Below are 23821 nucleotides of genomic sequence, written 5' to 3'. Positions count from 1 at the left end.
GATGTAGTCATTCTATCACGAGCTCTGTCAAAAGGAGTTGGAGTTCTGGAATCTGCCTTTGCGTTTGTTATATGGAGTTCTGGAATCTGCCTTTCCTTTGTTATATTCTTGTTTACCCTTCAGAAATGATATTTCAGGAGACTACACAGAGCACCAACCCGCTCACAAGACAATAACCGCACACCCTCAGGCCCATAGCAGGTTCCAAGTGGGATTTGAATAGGGCAAGGTAGGTACGTAGTGCTAGAAAAAGGAATCGCCGATGAAAACAGGATTGCAGTGGCCTGAATTTTACCCTGGACCCACCCACCTATCAGTCAGGTGTGGACCCGATCCCCCCGTCAGCTGGCGGACAAGAGCAGACCAGAGGGAACCGTGTTACTGGGGAAGAGCTCGGTTTCTCTATAGAGAGCTTGAGAACAAGAGTAAAGTTTCATTAGTTTGCCTTCTCAGTGTGAATGAACATTTTTAGGACTTTACTAATTTCGTGGTCGATGTGGGTTCACTTTGGACCCGCTCCCTTGTCTTTTCTAACCGCCTGTGTTTCCGAAGGCAGCAATCCTTTCGGTGAGAAAAACCACCTCTACAGGGTCAGCTGGTTTATTTCTTCTGAATTGTAGCAGGCTTGTTTACATTTTTTAAACCATTCCTGAGCTCAGCTGCAGATCTCTCCAGGTATGCAGGATCATGATTTCTTTCAGCAACTGCGTTCTGTTGCCTGGCTGTTGTAATAGCTAAATGTTTTCTTGAGGTTTTTCATCTCATTTTCTCGCCATTTAAGCTGTTACTTTTCTATTGCCTCCGGCTGGGAATTGGCGTGTGTTCTTCCATTTCCACTTCTCTGGGGATATGCAGGAGTGAAACGTACACTTAGTAGGATGAGCTTTGGTCTGAGAACCAGAGCTGAGTTTAACGTAGCTCTTCCTTCATTGCCTGCCTTTGTCGACCATGGCCATGTTGCTTCTGCCTCAGTTTCTCCAGCTATAGAAGGTGGACTCACCTACCTCACAGGGGTGTTATGAGGAATAACAGATGTTTGTAAAGTGCTTTGAAAATGTAAAGTGCTGTGGAAATGCTAAGTAGCAGTGAGTTTAGAAACTAAAAATACAAAATGCTGACTATTTCTGGTAAGCTGCTGTGCTACAGTTGGTGTTATTTTGGGATGGTTTGTCAGTTTTCATTGTCTTGGGCAAAGGGGTTGGCAGGCTCAGCTTCTTGGGCTCGAGGACTCAATTCACACCTGTAGTATTAGATAAGACTTCACTGATGGATTCCCCTCACTCTGACAGAGGATCAAAATGCCCCGCTGTGCTTATATAATATTGTGTCATTCCAGGCAAGGTTACGACCCTATTCAGGTGCTGTATTATATAAATATGTTCACCCACAGAGTAGTCTGTAATTTAGATTTGCACAGTTTTATATTACACATTATAACAGGAGAGCCCGTTTAATTCTCAAGTAGGAAACATCTTGATGACCTGTGGTTAATCAAAGGCTCAGTTAACTGGGTTTTCCCTGTTGTGTCCTGCTTGGAAACTGTTGGAAGTGAGGGGTAGAGGAGGAAGACATAATGGCAATCAAGAAGATTATCCTGTATAGACTGCAGAAAGGCAGAACAGAAGACTTGCGTCAATTAACAAAAATTCAGGTATTAAATACTTGTTGAATCTTAAATATCTGAGACTTAAGGCCCTAACCACTTCATTCTCCGTGACCGTGGCTAATACCTTATCACATCAACGGCTGCTGTCTTTCAGCAGGGCAACCGTACAGTGCTACCATACGTAGATGTCGATGGAAATTGTACCTTGACTGATTTCTGTTCTCTCTCCCTCAGCCTCCCAACAAATCATTTCTCTAGTGTTAAGGTACCATGCCAGAGCCTAATGTAGGCTGATCCTCAAATCGAGCCCCATGAAGCAAGGTTTCTATCCTGTAGCTTGGCTAGGACCAAGGCAAAGAATTGACCATTGTCCCTCTAGACTGCAAGCTTGTTATGGGCAGGAACATGTCTGCTAATTCTGTTATATTTTACTCTCCCAAGTGCTTAGGACAGTGCTCTGTGCGTTGTAACCACTCAATAAATAAAATTGATTGATTGACCTTTACTCTCTCTAAGCATTTTCTGAATTAATCTTCCTCCTCTTCAAGTTGCACAGGTTGAGGCCCTCCGGGCAATGAGATCGGCCCGGGAAGCTGGAATCCACTTTTTTTTAATGCCATTTTTTAAACTGTTTGAAGAGCTGGGGTAGATACAAGATAATCAGTGGGTAGGGACCGTCTCTATATGTTGCCAACTTGTACTTCCCAAGTGCTTAGTACAGTACTCTGCACACAGTAAGCGCTCAATAAATATGATTGAATGAATAATCAGGTTGGACACGCATGTCCCATGCGGAGTTCACAGTCTTAACTCCCATTTTACAGATGAGGTAACAGGCACAGAGAAGTTAAGTGATTTGCCCAAGGTCGTACCACAGACAAATGGTGGAAAAAGAATTAGAACTCAGGTCCTTCTGACGGGCCCTATCCACTAAGCCATGCTGCTTCTACTTAAAAAATGAGTATCTGCCCTTGAACCTACACTTTAATAGGAGAAGCAAGACAGAGGGACACGTAATCCCTCAGGCTAGGTTCTCCCATGTTTTTCACAGCTTTTCTGATCCAAAATAAAGAACATTATTGTATTATTTGTTCGGTACGAGAGGTCAGTTCATCTATTGAAAAGTATTTTGTTCATGGGATAGTCTCTCCTTGACAATAACAAGATTTCTGTTTTTAGGCTCCTAAAATTGTTTGTGATATTCCACATGCATTAGGAAATGATTCTGGTCTTGAATAGCCTTCCCTACTCTTAACTCTCTCCAGTGTTCTCAGGGAGGTGTTTGAGGTTTGTGTGCTCGGCATCCGTTTACCACTTTGATCAGTTGAAACCTGAACTTCAAACAGCATTCTTTATGCAGTAAATCAAATGTATTCAGACGGAGGAAAGGGGAGAATAAAGGAGATAGTTTTATTACGATAAATCCAAGGAAAAGCCAACCTACCTAACAGGAAACTATAGCGCCAATGCGGGTCTGACTTAACTGTCAGTCCTGGAGGTAATTCTAGGGTGATTAAGTTCTCCCTCAAGCAGATGGCTTTCTTTAGGAACCCTCCCCTACTAACTGCAGCAGCCCTCCACCAACATAAGCCAAAGATGAAACCACAATACCCCAACCCATATTTAGGACTCTCAGATTCCAGTTATTGCTATCAGTTGCAGCATTCTCCCACCTACCGTTTTCTCAGGCAGGAAAACAACACAGCAGGCAGTGCTGTCTTAGGAAATCTAAAAACTATCTGTGCCTCTGTCAGTCTGGCTTTAAAGCCCTCCAGCTGCTCTGCTCTCACGTGCTTTCCAAATCCCTACTTACTCAGACACTGCAATCTTGCTGTTGTAGATGCCTCCAGCCTTCCTGTGTCCTCAAAGAGGGAGTGGAGGAGGAGTCTTAAAGGGAAAGAAGTAAAGTAATATTATCAACATCAAAAATCAATGGTATTTATTGAGCTTTTACTGCGTGCAGAGCTTACTAGATACCTCGAAGAGAGCACAGTACAGTAGAGTTGGCAGAAGTGATCCCAGCCCTCAAGGAGTTTACAGTCTAGTGGGGGAGAGATTTTTTGAAAAATCACAGATGAGGGAAGCTGCAGAGTTTAAGGATGTATAAACAAGTGCTTTGGAACAGGAGGTGGGGTATAGAAGTGCTTAACTAGGTACTGGCCCAAGCACATAAGTGATGCTGAAAGAACAGTGAATAGGGTGGGAAAATGAAATGGGAGTCAATAAAAGTAGCATACTTGGCCCCTGCCTTTGAGGAATTTACAAATCTCTGAATTTACTCATTGATGAAGATGGAGTAGATTGTGAATTTGACCTTGCCTAGAAATTGACACGATATAGGGTAGCCATTCCACAGAGTTTTATTTTTTGTGGTTTCAGTATTTGAGAAGGAGCCACTATAGGAAATATATGTAATTTTTAGTGCTTTTTCCAAATACAGAAAAAAAGCTTATTTTCACCAGGATCCTCTTTGAAATGAATAAACCACATGCTTACTAGCTGAGATCTAGAAGTGAGAGAACAGCTTGTATGAATATATTAGCCTTTTAATAACTCACCCTTCTCTTTGGTCAAATTCTAGGCTCCTGATATGTGACCTCTCTAAAGTGTTCTTAGAATGCGTTGTCCTTGTCATGTCCTCTCTCTCCAGTGATGGGTTGGACCTTGAAAAGTTCCTGAAATGACCTTTTTCAACTGGAAGAAAAATTAATAGAACAGTTAAGTGGGCCCCTGAAGAGTGAAATGATATGTTGCAAAATGTACACCGGTGTTACTTATTTTTTTAAGGTATTTCTCCGGGGCTTACCATGTGCCAGGCAATGTACTAAACACTGGAGAAGATACAAGCTAACCAGGTTGGTCACAGTCCATGTCCCACATAGGACTCGTAGTACTAAAACCCATTTTACAGATGAGGTAACTGAGACACAGAAAAGTGAAGTGACTTGATGCAGACAAGTAAGTGGAGCTGGGATTAGAGCCCAGGTTCTTGTGATTCCCAGGGCTGTCCCGTATCCACTAGGCTTTCCTAGGCCGCGCTGCAATGGGACTGCGTGCCTATTTGGATTGGCCTTAATCCTCCTTGTGAGGCACCCCATCATGGGTTTTATGATCTTGAGGCTGATGCTGAAGAATCAGGCTTGTGGTTCATCCACAAGTCTACCAGCAGCTCTGTTGATAAGACACCATGATAATGAACTCTGCCAAAGCATCAGAAATGAAGTCAACCATGACAAAGTCTGCCGTTAGCACGTCGGGTCTGGAAAAGACATGGTTCCTGGCCGTACCCCAGCCCCTTACCCCCAAAAGTCCCCAGGCTTGTATGAAACATTCTGGGAGGGAACTGGTTTTTTAGCTAACTGAAGGTGCAGGGAAGCCGAGAACCCAGCAATTTTGAGCATCCTGTGGCTGAGAAAGATTGTCTGAGACCCACACAGGAGATATTTTTATTGTGGTAATTTGCTTCTCTCAATCTAGGCTGTACCTGAGGTAAAAAAGAAGCTAGAGTGGGTTAATACTAATTATTATCTTAATTTGGGGTTATCAATTAATCAATCGTATTTATTGAGCGCTTACTGTGTGCAGAGCACTGTACTAAGCGCTTGGGAAGTACAAGTTGGCAACACATAGAGACAGTCCTTACCCAACAGCGGGCTCACAGTCTAGAAGTTTAGTCTCCATAGACTAAACTTTCCCAGCATTTTCCCCAAGCAAAGCTTCCAGATAGGCCACGTGGCTTAAATGCTAGAGTGGGTTAATAATAATTATTATCTTAATTTGGGGTTATCTTAGACTAAACTCTTTCCCAGCATTTTCCCCAAGCAAAGCTTCCAGTTAGGCCACGTGGCTTAAATGCTAGAGTGGGTAAATAATAATTATTATCTTAATTTGGGGTTATCTTAGACTAAACTCTTTCCCAGCATTTTCCCCAAGCAAAGCTTCCAGGTAGGCCACGTGACTTAAATCCCATGACACTGGTTAATCAAACGCTCAGCTTGGCTCTGACAGTTGTAAACCTTAGTGGTTTTAATTATTATCTGGAAAACCTTGTCCTTAAGTATTCTCTGTTGGGATGTTTTCCATTTGTGTTAGCAATTAAAAGGAGATTTTGATCATTATCTAATTCGGGTGTTTGGTTCGGTCGGGACTGCTGGGACCTCCATAAAATTATTGATTGGCTTCTGGGTGTTTTTCTTAATTCCACACAACATTATTGCCAGTAAAGTGGTCCCAGTTTCAATCCAGTGGGGGGGGGGGGGGGGGACGGGACAACAACAACACCTCGTTGGAGTGTAATGATTAGAAATTCCAACTACAGGCAGGCCGTTTGGCAGTTTAGGTTAAGCCTTGGTGCCAGATCCATATTGTAATAATGGGTTGTTCTTCGCTGCCGGCCATGGTTCCAGGTTTGAATCACCATGGTTTTCTGGGGCCACACATCATTCAGTCTGCCATTTCAAATCTCCCCAGTCCCTTGCTTGAACTGAGAAGCTCCTAGCCCGTGTCCAGCTTCTTATACCAGAGGATGAGAAAAACAGCGGTGACAATTTCATCACTCTTGCTGGCGGAAAAAAAAGAGGTGGAGCTGCCCTCTTGGCTCCACCTCTCTTTCCCTACACCAAAGGGCAGGGTGAGCTAGTTTCAGCCATATTCACTGTCCGTAAAAGCTATATGAGTGAAATGAATTACGCTGCTTCTGCTACTGGTGCAAATCCCATGGAAGCAGTGGACCCCATCATCATTATAGAGTGAGCGTCTTTATGAGAGGGTTCCATTTTACCCTGCTGGAGTGGGATAAAAAGAAGCCGAAGTAGGAATGTATTTCATTCATTCATTCATTCAATCGTATTTATTGAGCGCTTACTGTGTGCAGAGCACTGGACTAAGCTCTTGGGAAGAACAAGTTGGCAACATATAGTGAGTCCCTACCCAACAGCGGGCTGTTTCTCCACAGACCAGGAAAGTTATATCCCACCACCTACCATTTATGTACCATCTGTGCACTTTTGTTTCCTCAACCTCCCATCCTACTTCTATACATATCTTACATACCCTATTATTTAAGGACCACCTCAGGAATCAATCAGTGGTATTTATTGAGCACTTACTGTGTACAGAGCACTGTACTAAGTGCTTGGGAAAGTGCAGTACGATAGAGTTGGTAGATGTGATCCCTGCCCACAATGGAGCTTACACTCTACATGGAAGGGAGAAGCTGGAATGGCTGCCCATTTTGAATGTTGGAACAACAATAATAATAATTGCGGTATTTGTCAAGTGCTTACTATGGCCAGGCACCGTTCTAAGTGCCGGGGTAGATTCAAGATAATCAGTTCGGAGACAGTCCATGTCCCAAATGGAGCTTACAGTCCTAATGACCATTTTACAGATGAGGCAACTGAGGCACTGAGAAGTTAAATGAGTTGCCCAAGGTCACACAACCAGCGAGTGGTGAAACTGGGGCTAGAACCCAGAACCTTCCAACTCCCAGGCCTGTGCTGTATCCAGTAGACCACACAAGTGATTGTAAATGTTGGACTTTGGATGGCCCTGAGTGGTGATGAGCCTGCTGTTTTCTTTACATTTATTGTTATCCTTGTGTTAATCTGCTTTACTGCCTCACTTCAAACATTCCTCATGTGTCCCTCACCCTGTATTCTCAAGGCTATGAATCCCCTGCGGGCCAGGATCCATCCTTCTCCCCAACACTTAAGACACCCAGTACTCTACACAATAGGTGCTCAGCACAGTTTGGGAGCACCAGTACAGCGGCCTGCCCACAGATGCTGCTCAGTGAATTCATTCATTCAATCGGATTTATTGAGCGCTTACTGTGTGCAGAGCACTGTACTAAGCACTTGGGAAGTACAATTTGGCAACATATACAGTCTCTACCCAACAGTGGGCTCACAGTCTAGAAGGGGGAGACAGACAACAAAACAAAACATATTAACAAAATAAAATAGAGGAAATCCTACTGCACGAATGACTTCTGGGTGACTTGTGCGGTAGCATTTTTGGGTCATTGCTTCTCTCGTGCTCTCCACATTGTATTATTCAGGAATGTCTCCCGCTCATAAAAAGGGGTGGCGCTTGGATAATTTCTCGCAATCCCTCTGGGCTCTGGATGTGCTTGTTTTCCCACGCACTCCATACCACTGGACAACAATGCGCAAGGAGTAGCAGCCGAGCTGTGCATTCACGCTCCGAAGGAGGAAGAGTTCTGGTATCGGGGCGCTGGGTCACAGTTCAAGTTTTCAAAAGGCAAAAAAATCCAGCCAAGCCTCTTCTGGCCCGAGGCTGTGCACCACCGCTGTCTCCTAATAATAATAATGGCATTTATTAAGCGCTTACTATGTGCAAAGCACTGCTCTAAGCACTGGGGAGGTTACAAGGTGATCAGGTTGCCCCACAGGGGGCTCACAGTCTTAATTCCCATTTTCCAGATGAGGTCACTGAGGCCCAGAGAAGTGAAGTGACTTGCCCAAAGTCACACAGCTAAGTGGCAGAGATGGGATTTGAACCCATGACCTCTGACTCCAAAGCCCGGACTCTTTCCACTGAGCCACATTGCTTCTCCTGCTGATGCCATGCTCGGGTCACAGCCCGAATCTGGTCCGCCCAGAAGCAGCGTAGTATAGTGGACCTGGTAATCAGAAGGTCATAATATTAATGTTGGTATTTGTTAAGCGCTTACTATGTGCCAAGCACTGTTCTAAACGCTGGGGTAGATACAAGGTAATCGGGCTGTCCCAGGTGGGGCTCACGGCCTTCATTCCCATTTTACAGATGAGGTAACTAAGACCCAGAAGTTAAGTGACTTGCCCAAGGTCACACGGCTGTCAAGTGGCGGAGTTGGGATTAGGACCCAGGACTCCCAAGCCACGTGCTCTTTCCACCAAGCCACGCAGGTCATGGGTTCTAATCCCAACTCCGCCACTTGTCTGCTGTGTGGCCTTGGGCAAATTATAATACTAATAATGGCATTTATTAAGCACTTACTATGTGCCAAGCACTATTCTAAGCGCCGGGGAGGTTACAAGGTGATCAGGTTGTCCCACAGGGGGCTCACAGTCTTAATTCCCATTTTCCAGATGAGGGAACTGAGGCCCAGAGAAGTGAAGCGACTTGCCCAAAGTCACACAGCTAAGTGGCGGAGCCGGGATTTGAACCCATGACCTCTGACTCCAAAGCCCGGGCTCTTTCCACTGAGCCACGCTGCTTCACTTCTCTGTGCTTCAGTTCCCTCATCCGTCAAACAGGGATTGAGACTGGGAGCCCCACCTGGGACAGAGCCTGTGTCAATCAATCAATCAATCAATCGTATTTATTGAGCACTTACTGTGTGCAGAGCACTGTACTAAGCGCTTGGGAAGTACAAGTCGGCAACATATACAGTCCCTACCCAACAGTGGGCTCACAGTCTAAAAGGGGGAGACAGGGAACAAAACCAAACATACTAACAAAATAAAATAAATAGAATAGATACGTACAAGTAAAATAAATAAATAAATAAGTAGAGTAATAAATATGTACAAACATATATACATATATACAGGTGCAGGGGGGAAGGGAAGGAGTCCAAGGTGACCGGCTGGAATCCACCCCAGCACTTAATAATAATACTAATAATAATGGCATTTATTAAGCGCTTTGTGCAAAGCACTGTTCTAAGCGCCGGGGAGGTTATAAGGTGATCAAGTTGTTCCACGGGGGGCTCACAGTTTCGATTCCCATTTTACAGATGAGGTAACTGAGGCCCAGAGAAATTAAGTGACTTGCCCAAAGTCACACAGCCGACAAGTGGCGTAGCGGGATTTGAACCCATGACCTCTGACTCCAAATTCATTCATTCATTCAATCGTATTTATTGAGCGCTTACTGTGTGCGGAGCACTGTACTAAGCGCTTGGGAAGTACAAGTTGGCAACATATAGGGGAAGCAGCGTGGCTCGGTGGAAAGAGCACGGGCTTTGGAGTCAGAGGTCGTGGATTCAAATCTCGGCTCCGCCACTTGTCAGCTGTGTGACGTTGGGCAAGTCACTTCACTTCTCTGGGCCTCAGTTCCCTCATCTGTAAAATGGGGATGAAGACTGTGAGCCCCTCGTGGGACAACCTGATTACCTTGTACCTACCCCAGCGCTTAGAACAGTGCTTTGCACATAGTAAGCGCTTAACAAATACCAACATTATTATTATTATTATTATTATTATTATTATTATATAGAGACGGTCCTTACCCAACAGTGGGCTAACAGTCTAGAAGTCCAAATCCTGGGCTCTTTCCACTGAACCACGCTGCTTCACTTCTCTGTGCTTCAGTTCCTTCATCCCTCAAACAGGGATTTAGACAGGGACAGGGCCTGTGTCCAACCTGACTGGTTGGAATCCACCCCAGCGCTTAGTACAGTGCCCGGCACCCAGTAAGCGCTTAACAAAAGCCATAATTATTATTATTAAGGCGACACAAAGTTACATCCCGGACGTGAAAGCAGCAGGCCATTGTCCACCTTTAGGGTGGTTAGGATGGCCCTGCCTCTTGCCCTCAGCTTTGAAGACGCCCAAGGTCGATAATGAATTATCAAAGAAGCCGCGGAAAAGGCCGTCGACGAGGTGTTTGATTCCTGCTTCAATGACCACGGACCTTTTGGAAGAATTCCCCATAGCAAGAAAGATGCCAAATACGCTTATAGAGATTTCCAGAACCGTGATCCAGATTGACTAGCAGCGTGGCTTAGTGGCTTACGTATATATACCTGTAGATATGTATATATGTTTGTACATGTTTATTACTCTATTTATTTTACTTGTATATATCTATTCTGTTTATTTTATTTTGTGAATACGTTTGTTTTTGTTCTCTGTCTCCCCCTTCTAGGCTGTGAGCCCACTGTTGGGTAGGGACCGTCTCTCTAGGTTGCCAACTTGGACTTCCCAAGCGCTTAGTCTAGTGCTCTGCACACAGTAGATGCTCAATAAATACGATTGATTGTTTGATTTGTTGAGCCACGCTGCTTCTCTAATGACAAGTGAACACTTCAGCTTCTGGCCGCCATTAAAGAAGGCTGAACCGTCGGCGCCCGCGCAGTGGGGCGTTTGTGCTTCGTGACTAGTGCGCCTAGTGCGTGACCTCCTCCCCTTCCCCACAGCACCTGTATATATGATTGTACATATTTATTACTCTATTTATTTATTTTACTTGTACCTATCTATTTTATTTATTTTATTTTGTTAGTATGTTTGGTTCCGTTCTCTGTCTCCCCCTTTTAGGCTGTGAGTCCACTGTTGGGTAGGGAGTGTCTCTCTAGGTTGCCAAGTTGGACTTCCCAAGCGCTTAGTCCAATGCTCTGCACACAGTAGGCGCTCAATAAATACGATTGATTGATTGATTGATTGAGCCACGCTGCTTCTCTAATGACAAGTGAACACTTCAGGTTCTGGCCGCCATTAAAGAAGGCTGAACCGTCAGCGTCAGCGCAGTGGGGCGTTTGTGCTTCGTGACTAGTGCGCCTAGTGCGTGACCTCCTTCCCTTCCCCACAGCACCTGCATATATGTTTGTACGTATTTATTACTCTATCATCATCATCAATCGTATTTATTGAGCGCTTACTGTGTGCAGAGTGCTTGGGAAGTACAAGCTGGCAACAAATAGAGAAAGTCCCTACCCAACAGCGGGCTCACAGTCTAAAAGGGGGAGACAGAGAACAAAACCAAACAAAACCAATACTCTATTTATTTTACTTGTACATATCTATTCTATTTATTTTATTTTGTTAGTATGTTTGGTTCTGTTCTCTGTTCTCTGTGGGGTGTTTGTGCTTCGTGACTAATGTGCCTAGTGCGTGACCTCCTTCCCTTCCCCACAGCACCTGTATATATGTTTGTACGTATTTATTACTCAATTTATTTTACTTGTACCTATCTATTCTATTTATTTTATTTTGTTAGTATGTTTGGTTTTGTTCTCTGTCTCCCCCTTTTAGGCTGTGAGCCCACTGTTGGGTAGGGACTGTCTCTCTAGGTTGCCAACTTGGACTTCCCAAGCGCTTAGTCCAGTGCTCTGCACACAGTAAGTGCTCAATAAATACAATTGATTGATTGATTGATTGATTGAGCCACGCTGCTTCTCTAATGACAATTTGTACTTCCCAAGCGCTTAGTACAGTGCTCTGCACATAGTGAGCGCTCAATAAATACGATTGATGGTGATGATGACAAGTGAACACTTCAGTTTCTGGCCGCCATTAAAGAAGGCTGAACCGTCGGCGCCAGCGCAGTGGGGCATTTGTGCTTCCTGACTAGTGTGCCTGGTGTGTGACCTCCTTCCCTTCCCCACAGCACCTGCATATATATTTGTACATATTTAATACTGTATCATCATCATCAATTGTATTTATTGAGCGCTTACTGTGTGCAGAGCACTGTACTAAGCGCTTGGGAAGTCCAAGTTGGCAACATATAGAGACAGTCCCTACTCAACAGTGGGCTCACAGTCTAAAAGGGGGAGACAGAGAACAAAACCAAACAAAACCAATACTCTATTTATTTATTTTACTTGTACATATCTATTCTATTTATTTTATTTTGTGAGTATGTTTGGTTCTGTTCTCTGCCTCCCCCTTTTAGGCTGTGAGCCCACTGTTGGGTAGGGACTGTCTCTCTAGGTTGCCAACTTGGACTTCCCAAGCGCTTAGTCCAGTGTTCTGCACACAGTAGGCGCACAATAAATTTGATTGATTGATTGATCATTCAAGCTCTCATCCTATCCCGTCTGGACTACTGCATCAGCCTTCTCTCTGATCTCCCATCCTCGTGTCTCTCTCCACTTCAATCCATACTTCGTGCTGCTGCCCGGATTACCTTTGTCCAGAAACGCTCTGGGCATATCACTCCCCTCCTCAGAAATCTCCAGTGGCTACCCAATCAATCTGCGCATCAGGCAGAAACTCCTCACCCTGGGCTTCAAGGCTGTCCATCCATCCCCTCGCCCCCTCCTACCTCACCTCCCTTCTGTCCTTCTCCAGCTCAGCCCGCACCCTCCGCTCCTCTGCCGCTAATCTCCTCACCGTACCTCGCTCTCGCCTGTCCCACCACCGACCCCCGGCCCACGTCCTCCCCCGGGCCTGGAATGCCCAATCCCTCTGCCCATCTGCCAAGTTCGCTCTCTTCCTCCCTTGAAGGCCCTGCTGAGAGTTCACCTCCTCCAGGAGGCCTTCCCAGACTGAGCCCCTTCCTTCCTCTCCCCCTCGTCCCCCTCTCCATCCCCCCATCTTACCTCCTTCCCTTCCCCACAGCACCTGTATATATGTATATATGTTTGTACATATTTATTACTCTATTTGTTTTATTTGTACATATCTATTCTATTTATTTTATTTTGTTAGTGTGTTTGGTTCTGTTCTCTGTCTCCCCCTTTTAAACTGTGAGCCCACTGTTGGGTAGGGACTGTCTCTCTAGGTTGCCAACTTGGACTTCCCAAGCACTTAGTCCAGTGCTCTGCACACAGTAGGTGCTCAATAAATACGATTGATTGATTGATTGATTGATTGATTGAGCCACGCTGCTTCTCTAATGACAAGCGAACACTTCAGCTTCTGGCCGCCAATAAAGAAGGCTGAACCGTCGGTGCCAGCGCAGTGGGGCGTTTGTGCTTTGTGACTAGTGCGCGACCTCCTTCCCTTCCCCACAGCACCTGTATATATGTTTATACATATTTATTTCTCTATTTATTGATTTATTTATTTATTTTACTTGTACCTATCTATTCTATTTATTTTATTTTGTGAGTATGTTTGGTTCTGTTCTCTGTCTCCCCCTTTTAGACTGTGAGCCCACTGTTGGGTAGGGACCGTCTCTCTAGGTTGCCAACTTGGACTTCCCAAGCGCTTAGTCCAGTGCTCTGCACACAGTAGGTGCTCAATAAATACGATTGATTGATTGATTGATTGAGCCACGCTGCTTCTCTAATGACAAGTGAACACTTCAGCTTCTGGCCGCCATTAAAGAAGGCTGAACCGTCGGCGCCAGCTCAGTGGGGCGTTTGTGCTTCGTGACTAGTGCGCCTAGTGCGTGACCTCCTTCCCTTCCCCACAGCACCTGTATAGATGTATGTATGTTTGTACATATTTATTACTCTATTTTATTTGTACCTATCTATTCTATTTATTTTATTTTGTGAGTATGTTTGGTTCTGTTCTCTGCCTCCCCCTTTAAGACTGTGAGCCCGCTGTTGGGTAGGGACCGTCTCTCTAGGTTGCCAACTTGGACTTCCCAAGCGCTTAGTCCAGTGCTCTGCACACAGTAGGTGCTCAATAAATACGATTGATTGATTGATTGATTGATTGATTGAGCCACGCTGCTTCTCTAATGACAAGCGAACACTTCAGCTTCTGGCCGCCATTAAAGAAGGCTGAACCGTCGGCGCCAGCGCAGGGGGTATTTGTGCTTCGTGACTAGTGCGCGACCTCCTTCCCTTCCCCACAGCACCTGTATATATGTTTATACATATTTATTTCTCTATTTATTGATTTATTTATTTATTTTACTTGTACATATCTATTCTATTTATTTTATTTTGTGAGTATGTTTGGTTCAGTTCTCTGCCTCCCCCTTTTAGACTGTGAGTCCACTGTTGGGTAGGGACCGTCTCTCTAGGTTGCCAACTTGGACTTCCCAAGCGCTTAGTCCAGTGCTCTGCACACAGTAAGTGCTCAATAAATACGATTGATTGATTGAGCCACGCTGCTTCTCTAATGACAAGCGAACACTTCAGCTTCTGGTCGCCATTAAAGAAGGCTGAACCGTCGGCGCCAGAGCAGTGGGGCGTTTGTGCTTCGTGACTAGTGCGCCTAGTGCGCGACCTCCTTCCCTTCCCCACAGCACCTGTTTATATGTTTATACATATTTATTACTCTATTTGTTTATGTATTTATTTATTTTACTTGTACATATCTATTCTATTTATTTTATTTTGTGAGTATGTTTGGTTCTGTTCCCCGCCTCCCCCTTTTAGACTGTGAGCCCACTGTTGGGTAGGGACTGTCTCTCTATGTTGCCAACTTGTACTTCCCTAGCGCTTAGTCCAGTGCTCTGCACACAGTAGGCGCTCAATAAATACAATTGATTGATTGATTGATTGAGCCACACTGCTTCTCTAATGACAAGCGAACACTTCAGCTTCTGGCCGCCATTAAAGAAGGCTGAACCGTCGGCGCCAGCTCAGTGGGGCGTTTGTGCTTCGTGACTAGTGCGCCTAGTGCGTGACCTCCTTCCCTTCCCCACATCACCTATATATATGTTTGTACATATTTATTACTCCATTTATTTATTTTATTTGTACGTATTTATTCTATTTATTTTATTTTGTTAATATGTTTTGTTTTGTTCTCTGTCTCCCCCTTCTAGACTGTGAGCCCACTGTTGGGTAGGGACCGTCTCTCTAGGTTGCCAACTTGGACTTCCCAAGCGCTTAGTCCAGTGCTCTGCACACAGTAAGCGCTCAATAAATACGATTGATTGATTGAGCCACGCTGCTTCTCTAATGACAAGCGAACACTTCAGCTTCTGGCCGCCGTTAAAGAAGGCTGAACCGTCGGCGCCAGCGCAGTGGGGCGTTCGTGCTTCGTGACTAGTGTGCCTAGTGCGTGACCTCCTTCCCTTCCCCACATCACCTATATATATGTTTGTACATATTTATTACTCCATTTATTTATTTTATTTGTACGTATTTATTCTATTTATTTTATTTTGTTAATATGTTTTGTTTTGTTCTCTGTCTCCCCCTTCTAGACTGTGAGCCCACTGTTGGGTAGGGACCGTCTCTCTAGGTTGCCAACTTGGACTTCCCAAGCGCTTAGTCCAGTGCTCTGCACACAGTAAGTGCTCAATAAATACGATTGATTGATTGAGCCACGCTGCTTCTCTAATGACAAGTGAACACTTCAACTTCTGGCCGCCATTAAAGAAGCCTGAACCGTCGGCGCCAGCGCAGTGGGGCGTTTGTGCTTCGTGACTAGTGCGCCTAGGGCGTGACCTCCTTCCCTTCCCCACAGCACCTGTATATATGTATATATGTTTGTACATATTTATTACTCTATTTATTTATTTTATTTGTACATATCTATTCTATTTATTTTATTTTGTGAGTATGTTTGGTTCAGTTCTCTGCCTCCCCCTTTTAGACTGTGAGTCCACTGTTGGGTAGGGACCGTCTCTCTAGGTTGCCAACTTGGACTTCCCAAGCGCTTAGTCCAGTGCTCTGCACACAGTAGGTGCTCAATAAATACGATTGATTGATTGATTGATTGAGCCACGCTGCTTCTCTAATGACAAGCGAACACTTCAGCTTCTGGCCGCCATTAAAGAAGGCTGAACCGTCGGCGCCAGCGCAGGGGGTATTTGTGCTTCGTGACTAGTGCGCGACCTCCTTCCCTTCCCCACAGCACCTGTATATATGTTTATACATATTTATTTCTCTATTTATTGATTTATTTATTTATTTTACTTGTACATATCTATTCTATTTATTTTATTTTGTGAGTATGTTTGGTTCAGTTCTCTGCCTCCCCCTTTTAGACTGTGAGTCCACTGTTGGGTAGGGACCGTCTCTCTAGGTTGCCAACTTGGACTTCCCAAGCGCTTAGTCCAGTGCTCTGCACACAGTAGGCGCTCAATAAATTTGACTGATTGATGGATGGAGGAGGATGGGCTGCCAGTTGGGAAAATGGCGGCCACTTCCGGTCCGTGGCTGTCACTTCCGGGCCGCCGCTTTGGGGCGGCGCATGCGCAGAGCTTGGGTTTGGCCTAAGTGGGCAACAGGAGAGGCCGGCCTGGTGGCCCGCAGGCCGGTGGCCATCATGGCCCTGCTCCCGGAGGATTACGACCCTTACGTGGTGGAGGAGCCCAGCGACGAGGAGCCGGCCCTCACCAGGTGGGGCCTTGCTTTCGGCTCGTCTAGGCCCCTGTGAAGCCTGCTGTTGGGTAGGGACCTGCTCTAAATCAATCAATCAATCAATCAATCATATTTATTGAGCGCCTACTGCGTGCAGAGCACTGGACTAAGCGCTTGGGAATTCCAAGTTGACCACATAGACAGTCCCTACCCAACAGTGGGCTCACAGTCTAGAACAACTCTGTATAATAATAATAAATGATGGCATTTATTAAGGCTTGTCCTTAATAACAGTGAGCCCACTGTTGGGTAGGGACTGTCTCTATATGTTGCCAGTTTGTACTTCCCAAGCGCTTAGTACAGTGCTCTGCGCATAGAAAGCGCTCAATAAATACGATTGATGATGATGATGATGATTTATAAGCGCTTACTATGTGCCAAGCACTTTTCTAAGCGCTGGGGAAGTTACAAGGTGATCAGGTTGTCCCGTAGGGGGCCCCCAGTCTTCATCCCCATTTTCCAGATGAGGGAACTGAGGCACAGAGATGTGACTCGCCCAAAGTCACGCAGCTGACAATCGGTGGAGCCGGGATTTGAACCCATGACCTCGGATTCCAAAGCCCGGGTTCTTTCCACTGAGCCACGCTGCTTCTCTGTTGGGTAGGGACCGTCTCTATATGTTGCCAACTTGTCCTTCCCAAGCGCCTAGTACAGTGCTGTTGCATACAGTCAGCGCTCAGTAAATACGACTGAATGAATGAATGAATCTCCCCCTTCTCGACTGCGAGCCCGCTGTTGGGTCGGGACCGGCCCTAGATGTTGCCAACTTGGACTTCCCAAGCGCTCAGTACAGTGCTCTGCACACGGTAAGCGCTCAGTAAATACGATTGAATGAATGAATGACCGTCTCTATCTGTTGCCAACTTGTCCTTCCCAAGCGCTTGGTACAGTGCTCTGCACACAGTAAGCGCTCAATTAATATGATTGAATGAATGAATGCAAGCGGTTAGTACAGTACTCTGCACACAGTAAGCGCTCAATAAATACGATTGAATGAATGGAGTGACATTTTTAATGGCATTTATTCAGTGCTTACTACTACTACTAATAATAATGATGGCATTTATTAAGCGCTTACTACGTGCAAAGCACTGTTCTCAGCGTAGAGCTCACCTCCTCCAGGAGGCCTTCCCAGACTGAGCCCCTTCCTTTCTCTCCCCCTCGTCCCCCTCTCCATCCCCCCATCTTACCTCCTTCCCTTCCCCACAGCACCTGTATATATGTATATATGTTTGTACATATTTATTATTCTATTTATTTATTTATTTATTTTGCTTGTACGGATCTATTCTATTTATTTTATTTTGTTAATACGTTTGGTTTTGTTCTCTGTCTCCCACTTTTAGACTGTGAGCCCACTGTTGGGTAGGGACTGTCTCTATGTGTTGCCAACTTGGACTTCCCAAGCGCTTAGTCCAGTGCTCTGCACACAGTAAGCGGCTCAATAAATATGATTGATTGATTGTTAGTAACCGCTTAACAAATGCCTTCATCATCATTATTATTATTATCTGTACTCTTCCCTTCAGAGCTCTGCATGGGCCGTTCATCATCATCATCAATCTCATCATCTGTGGTATTTATTGAGCGCTTACTATGTGCAGAGCCCTGTACAAAGGCAATGGATTGATTGATTGATTGATTACAAAGCACTCGGAAGAGTACAGTGCAACAGAGTTGGGGGACGCATTCCCTGCCCGCAAATTATGACACTTATTAAGCACGTCCTTGATGTCACAACACTGTTTAAGCGCAGGTCTAGATACAAAATCATCAGATCCGTCCCAGGCCCTGTTCCACCCAGGTGTCTTAAGATTTGGACAGCAGGTGACTGTCCTTATCAAGTATATATGTGCTATATATGCTGTGCCGCGGGAGCGGGGAGTGTGTATAGTGGATAGAGCATTGGGCATAAGAATCAGAAAGTCCCGGGTTCTAATTCCGCCCCGCCACTTCCTGCTGTGTGACCTCGGGCCAGTCATTTTATTTCTCTGTGCCTCAGTTACCTCATCTACAAAATGGGGATCGAGACTGTGAGCCCCATGTGGGACAGGGACTGTGTCCAATCTGATTTGCCTGGATCCACCCCAGCGCTTAAAACAGTGCCTGGTACATAGTAAGCGCTTAACAAATGCCATAATAATTACACATGTAGGTGGGTGTCTGTTCATATAGTGGGTAGCCTGGATAAAGCGTCCATATGTTGGGGTGAAATTCCACTGATGTATTTTAAAATGCCGTCGTAGTTCTGAAGATGAAGTGGATGTGCTGCTGCATGGGACTCCCGACCAAAAGCGCAAATTGATCAGAGAATGTCTTACGGGGGAAAGCGAATCGTCCAGTGAAGATGAATTCGAAAAGGAAATGGAAGCCGAATTAAATTCCACCATAAAAACTATGGAGGGCAAGTTGTCCCCTCCAGAAACGGGTAAGACTCTTAAGTTAAATATGTGAATTCTGATGTGGTCTTTTTCAATAAAAATATCTGGTGACCTGAGCCTAAATTGCTGTAGGTATCAAGTAAAAGTTTAAAATGCACTACGTCAGATTACTGTGCTGTTGACGTGCACGTTATTTGTCATTTAGTAGAAAATAGCTGTAAAGTTCAGTATTAGTCCTAATAGGACAGGGGTAAATGTACCATGCCAATTTTTTTTTTAAAAGAAAAAAGCCCCTTTTTTGGTATATGCATCCTTCCCCCCCCCAAAAAAAAATTAAAAGCTTAAGAACCCTTGCTCATTCACTGAAATGATATCCTAGACCAGGGTGTAATGCCAAATGGAGGAAACCCATGTCTAGTGAAGGGAATAACAGCATTATGGATGCTCTAACGAATGTACATCTCATTTCTGGGGTGATCTTGGTTGAAAACTGTTCAAATGCTTGCTCTTTTGTAGGATTATTTTTACTTTCTCTTGTGACTCTTGAGGGGCAGTTGACTGTTTCTGCTCTAATAGCACAGACTCCTTGCATGAAGGCAGAAATGTGCTGCTTGGCTATTTACCCCCTAAAATTGACTTAGGATGGGGAAGTCAGGTTTTCATCCTCGTGGATAATGTGGCTGAATCTTCATGTTCTTTTATTTATTTTATTTTGTTAGTATGTTTGGTTTTGTTCTCTGTCTCCCCCTTTTAGACTGTGAGCCCACTGTTGGGTAGGGACTGTCCCTATATGTTGCCAATTTGTACTTCCCAAGTGCTTAGTACAGTGCTCTGCACATAGTAAGCGCTCAATAAATACAATTGATGATGATGTTCTTCCGCATGGTTGATTACTCCATTATATAGTGTCATGTTCGTTTTAGGTTTCGAGAACCTGAGGATCCTAGAGATCGCCTGTATTGCCCATCATCCATACCCAGCTAGGAGCAATGGTGCTGTGAAGCTGGAGATTGAAGGGAGGGATATTGGCTTGGTTCCTCCTTGTCTCGTAATGCAACTCAGTGCATTTCCTTTTCTTTTTTGGCTTTTTATTTTAAAATAGTTTCTTCTTCTGGAACTGGAATAACGGATGCCGGTCCTTCAAAATACTATGATGATATTTACTTTGATTCTGATTCTGAGGAGGAAGAGCAACCAGGTAACTGACCTTGGCCCCTAGACTATTTGAGCAAGAAATTTTCATTCCAGAAAATTCTGGAATTTTCATTTCTGGAACTTTCATTTCTGAAAGTTTCATTCCAGAATTATTAGAAATCTTGGAAAGTTCATGCTGCCCATAAGGTAGTTGACTAAAGAGAGTTTCCTTCGTAAATGGTCTTTAGCTTTCTCTGTCTCTTAATATTTGCAGAATCACCTAAAAAGAAAAGGAAGCGGCAGCATCGGGTCCTTACAAACGATGAACTACTGTACGATCCAGAAAAAGACAACAAAGACCAGGCTTGGGTGGACGCACAGAGAAGGGGGTAAGGTGGTTAAAATTATTATTGTTATTATTATTATTATTAGCAGTAGTAGTATTAATGGTTTACCTTGTATCAAGCTTTGTTCTAAGTGCTGGGGTACATACAAGTTAATCAGGTTGGACATAGGCACTGTCCCATTTAGGGCTCACAGTCTAAGTAGGAGGAATAACTGGTATCTAATCCCCATTTTATAGTTGAGGGTACTGAGGCACAGAGAAGTTAAAAGACTTGCCCAGATTCACACAGCCTGCAGTTGCCAGAGCCAGGAGTAGAACCCGGGTCCTCTGCTTTCCAGATCCGTGCTCTTTCCGCTAGGCCAAGCCACTTCTCTTAGGCCACACTGCTTCTCTGTTTCTTCTTTGAACCTGGGATTGAGCATGAATAGGAAATCCTGATGGAGGGATTTCATAATCCTGATGTTAAAAGCAAGAAATAATCCCTTTTGCTTTTTTAAAACACACAAGATCTGTCGAAAATTGCATGTTTTTCCTAAAACAGGACCGTCTTAGGGATGCTTTTAAAAGAGTAAGATGACATTATTTTTGCTTTAAAAGAACAGCCCTAATAAAAAGAAAAATAATAATAATGATGTCATTTGTTAAGCACTTACTATGTGCAAAGCACTGTTCTAAGCGCTGGGGGGGATACAAGGGGATCAGGTTGTCCCACGTGGGGCTCACAGTCTTAATCCCCATTTAACAGATGAGGTAACTGAGGCTCAGAGAAGTTAAGTGACTTGCCCAACTTCACACAGCAGACATGTGGCAGAGCCAGGATTAGAACCCGTGACCTGTGGCTCCCAAGCCTGGGCTTTTTCCACAGAGCCACGCTGCTTTTCTATACATCTTTGTCCACTTTGGGAATGCTGAAGTGAGGGGAAAAAACGAAAGTGGTTTCTGGAAAAAGAAGGGTAGCCTCGGGAGAGAAGGAAGGCAGGTGCTTCAGAAGCCCTTAGAAGAAATAAAGGAGGAATCGAATTCTTTGTTGTGTGTAAACATAAAAAATAGAACTTATCTCAGGGTAGAAGAAAACAGGAACTTTTCCTTGGAAGGAAAAGGGATAAATGATGTCTCAAAGACAAATTTCTCTTATTCTACTCTGAGGCCGTGCTCTACTGTATAGAGGAAGAGAGTGGCCTTAGCCTCTCCGCACGTTCTTTCTTCGCTAGATTAGATGCCATAATGGAAGTAATGCAGGCAGATAACCTAAGTGGGGTTTTGTAGTTATCTGGATTTTTAGAGCAATTCCTCGGTATTTTCTTGCTGAAATGGAAACGATGCCGTAGTAAAAGACGCGCGGAGTCTTCCAGTGTTGTATCTTAGCTTTTTCCCAGCTTGTGTTTTCTGTTTCAGATACCACGGTCTCAGAGCGCAGCGATCACGCAGGCAGCCAGTTGTTCCCACCAGTGATGCCATCTTGAATTGCCCGGCTTGCATGACCACACTGTGCCTCGACTGTCAGAGGTAACGAACAAGGGGGGAAAAGGCAAATTTAGTGCATTTTAAACTGAAATACCTTGAAGAGAAAAGCCAGGGGTGAAGTAGAATGGATCTATTTTAAATTTTTTTTTAAATGATTTTTAAGCACTTACTGTGTCAAACACTGTTCTGTGTGCTGGGATAGAAATATGTTAATCAGGCTGGTTACAGTCCCTGGCCCGCATGGGGCTCACATGCAAGTAGGAGGGAAGATAGCTGTTGAATCCCCATTTTGCAGCTGAGGATACTGAGGCACAGAGAAGTCAAGTCCCAAAAAGCCAGTTCCAGAGGAAGAGTTTCTCTTTTGGGACTGCTCTGTCTGGAGGCAGGGGATTGGAGCCTTATTGTGGTCTCTGCAGCTCTCTAACCCTTGCTGGGAGTGAGTAGTGCTATATTGGAATAAGCGCAAGCAAGACGATGAAAAAAGGAGCTGTAATTCAATTTACAAGAGGCATCTACAACAGAAGGAAAGCACTGTCAGAACCCAGAATAGTCCTGAAGAAAATACTGTCTGTTTATTGACGGGGGAAAGCTAAAAAAAGTCAGATTATATTTTGAATCCGTCTTAAAAATGATGGCTTTACCCAAACAGAGCAGACATCTCCTGTGTTGGAAATACAGGAAAGGCAATGTGGAAGAACATTTGTGTAGTTGTCTTTTTGGGTTTCAGGGTGACACTGATAGTGACAGACACTGAGAATGACATAATTGTGTCAAATAGTTTAAAAACATCAAGCCACAGGTAGTGTGGGGAGTAATCAGCACTTTTTAAATGAAAGAATCACATAAAAGAAGCCGCGAAGCCTAGAGGATTAGAGCACAGGCCTAAAAGTCAGAAGGACCTGGTTTCTAATCCCAGTCATGCTTCTTGGCTGCTGTGTGACCTTGGGCAAGTCACTTCTCTGTGCCTCAGTTACCTCTTCTTCAGAATGGGAATCTAGTATCTATTCTCCCTCCTACTTAGACTGCAAGCGCCATGTGGAACCTGCTTATCTTGTATCTACCCCAGCACGTAGGTTTGTGTGATTTCAGTGAGGTGAGTGAATCTCACTCACCATATTTGCCAAATCACAACTAACACCGTTTGCTTTCCTTCCTCCCATTTCAAGGCATGAATCCTACAAAACTCAGTACCGAGCAATGTTTGTGATGAATTGTTCGGTTAACAAAGAGGAAATTCTCAGGTACAGAGGGCCAGTGAACCGAAAAAGAAGGAGGGGACGCAATAAGAACGAGTCCAGCAATCAGACTGCTACAGAACAGCAGGAGGGCATGGAGGAAGAAATCTATCACCCGGTAAAATGTACCGAATGTTCCACCGAAGTGGCAGTTTTTGATAAAGATGAAGTCTTCCACTTCTTTAATGTTTTAGCCAGCCACTGCTAACGGCAGTGTTGTCATTCTGTGTACCTGTACTGCTGTGTATGAATTTCAGATATGGACACTATTATTCTCTAAGGTGCCAGTTGGCACTACCATTGTCATGTGGAGGAATGATTTTTCAATCTTTATGAATGTGACCTATGGTGATAACCATCAGGCATCTTGATGATGGACTGTTTGGAAATCACGGGGCTGTCAAATCTGAATTCTGCAATGATTTGACACCTATTGGTCGTGCTGTTTAGAATAAAACTTTCCTCAGCTTCAGCCGTCCCTGTTCCTCATTGACTCATTCTTGAGTGTCTGATCCTTCGGGTTCTGCTAGAATGGAGCCAGATAATAATTATTATTATGGTATTTGTTAAACACTTACTATGCCAGGCACTGTACTAAGCGCTGGGGTGCATACAAACAAATCGGGTTCGACACAGTCCCTGTCCCATGTAGGGCTCACAGTCTCCCATTTTACAGATGAGGTAACTGAGACACAGAGAAGTGAA

The 23821-nt window shown here is 44.6% G+C and overlaps 1 protein-coding gene across 2 annotated transcripts; it reads left to right on the top strand.

Annotated features, from left to right (window-relative positions):
* The first annotated feature begins 73 nt into the window (after positions 1–73).
* Positions 74–23594, top strand: LOC119937255 (E2F associated phosphoprotein). 2 transcript variants are annotated; one of them, XM_038756927.1, is made up of 7 exons: positions 74–1651; positions 4394–4461; positions 18803–18984; positions 20040–20135; positions 20346–20460; positions 21813–21923; positions 23048–23594. In XM_038756927.1, the coding sequence occupies exons 1-7, from the start codon at positions 1574–1576 to the stop codon at positions 23322–23324; spliced, it is 927 nt and encodes a 308-aa protein (XP_038612855.1). In that variant the 5' UTR covers positions 74–1573; the 3' UTR covers positions 23325–23594. The 2 variants fall into 2 exon arrangements, with proteins under 2 accessions (XP_038612855.1, XP_038612856.1); XM_038756928.1 differs by lacking the exons at positions 74–1651; positions 4394–4461 and adding an exon at positions 16410–16535.
* Positions 23595–23821: the final 227 nt, after the last annotated feature.

Source organism: Tachyglossus aculeatus, chromosome 14 (assembly GCF_015852505.1).
Source record: "Tachyglossus aculeatus isolate mTacAcu1 chromosome 14, mTacAcu1.pri, whole genome shotgun sequence".
Taxonomy (NCBI): domain Eukaryota; kingdom Metazoa; phylum Chordata; class Mammalia; order Monotremata; family Tachyglossidae; genus Tachyglossus; species Tachyglossus aculeatus.
Note: the sequence above shows the minus strand (reverse complement) of the source record. Positions and strands in the feature narration are given on the sequence as shown.

What these genes read in the sequence shown, in the direction of transcription:
- LOC119937255 (XM_038756927.1), top strand. Translation starts at nt 1,574, where the DNA reads ATGGCAATCAAGAAGATTATCCTGTATAGACTGCAGAAAGGCAGAACA. An exon ending in AGAAGATACAAGCTAACCAG is followed by an intron (nt 4,462 to 18,802) that starts GTTGGTCACAGT and finishes ATGCCGTCGTAG; the next exon opens with TTCTGAAGATGAAGTGGATG. An exon ending in GTTGTCCCCTCCAGAAACGG is followed by an intron (nt 18,985 to 20,039) that starts GTAAGACTCTTA and finishes ATTTTAAAATAG; the next exon opens with TTTCTTCTTCTGGAACTGGA.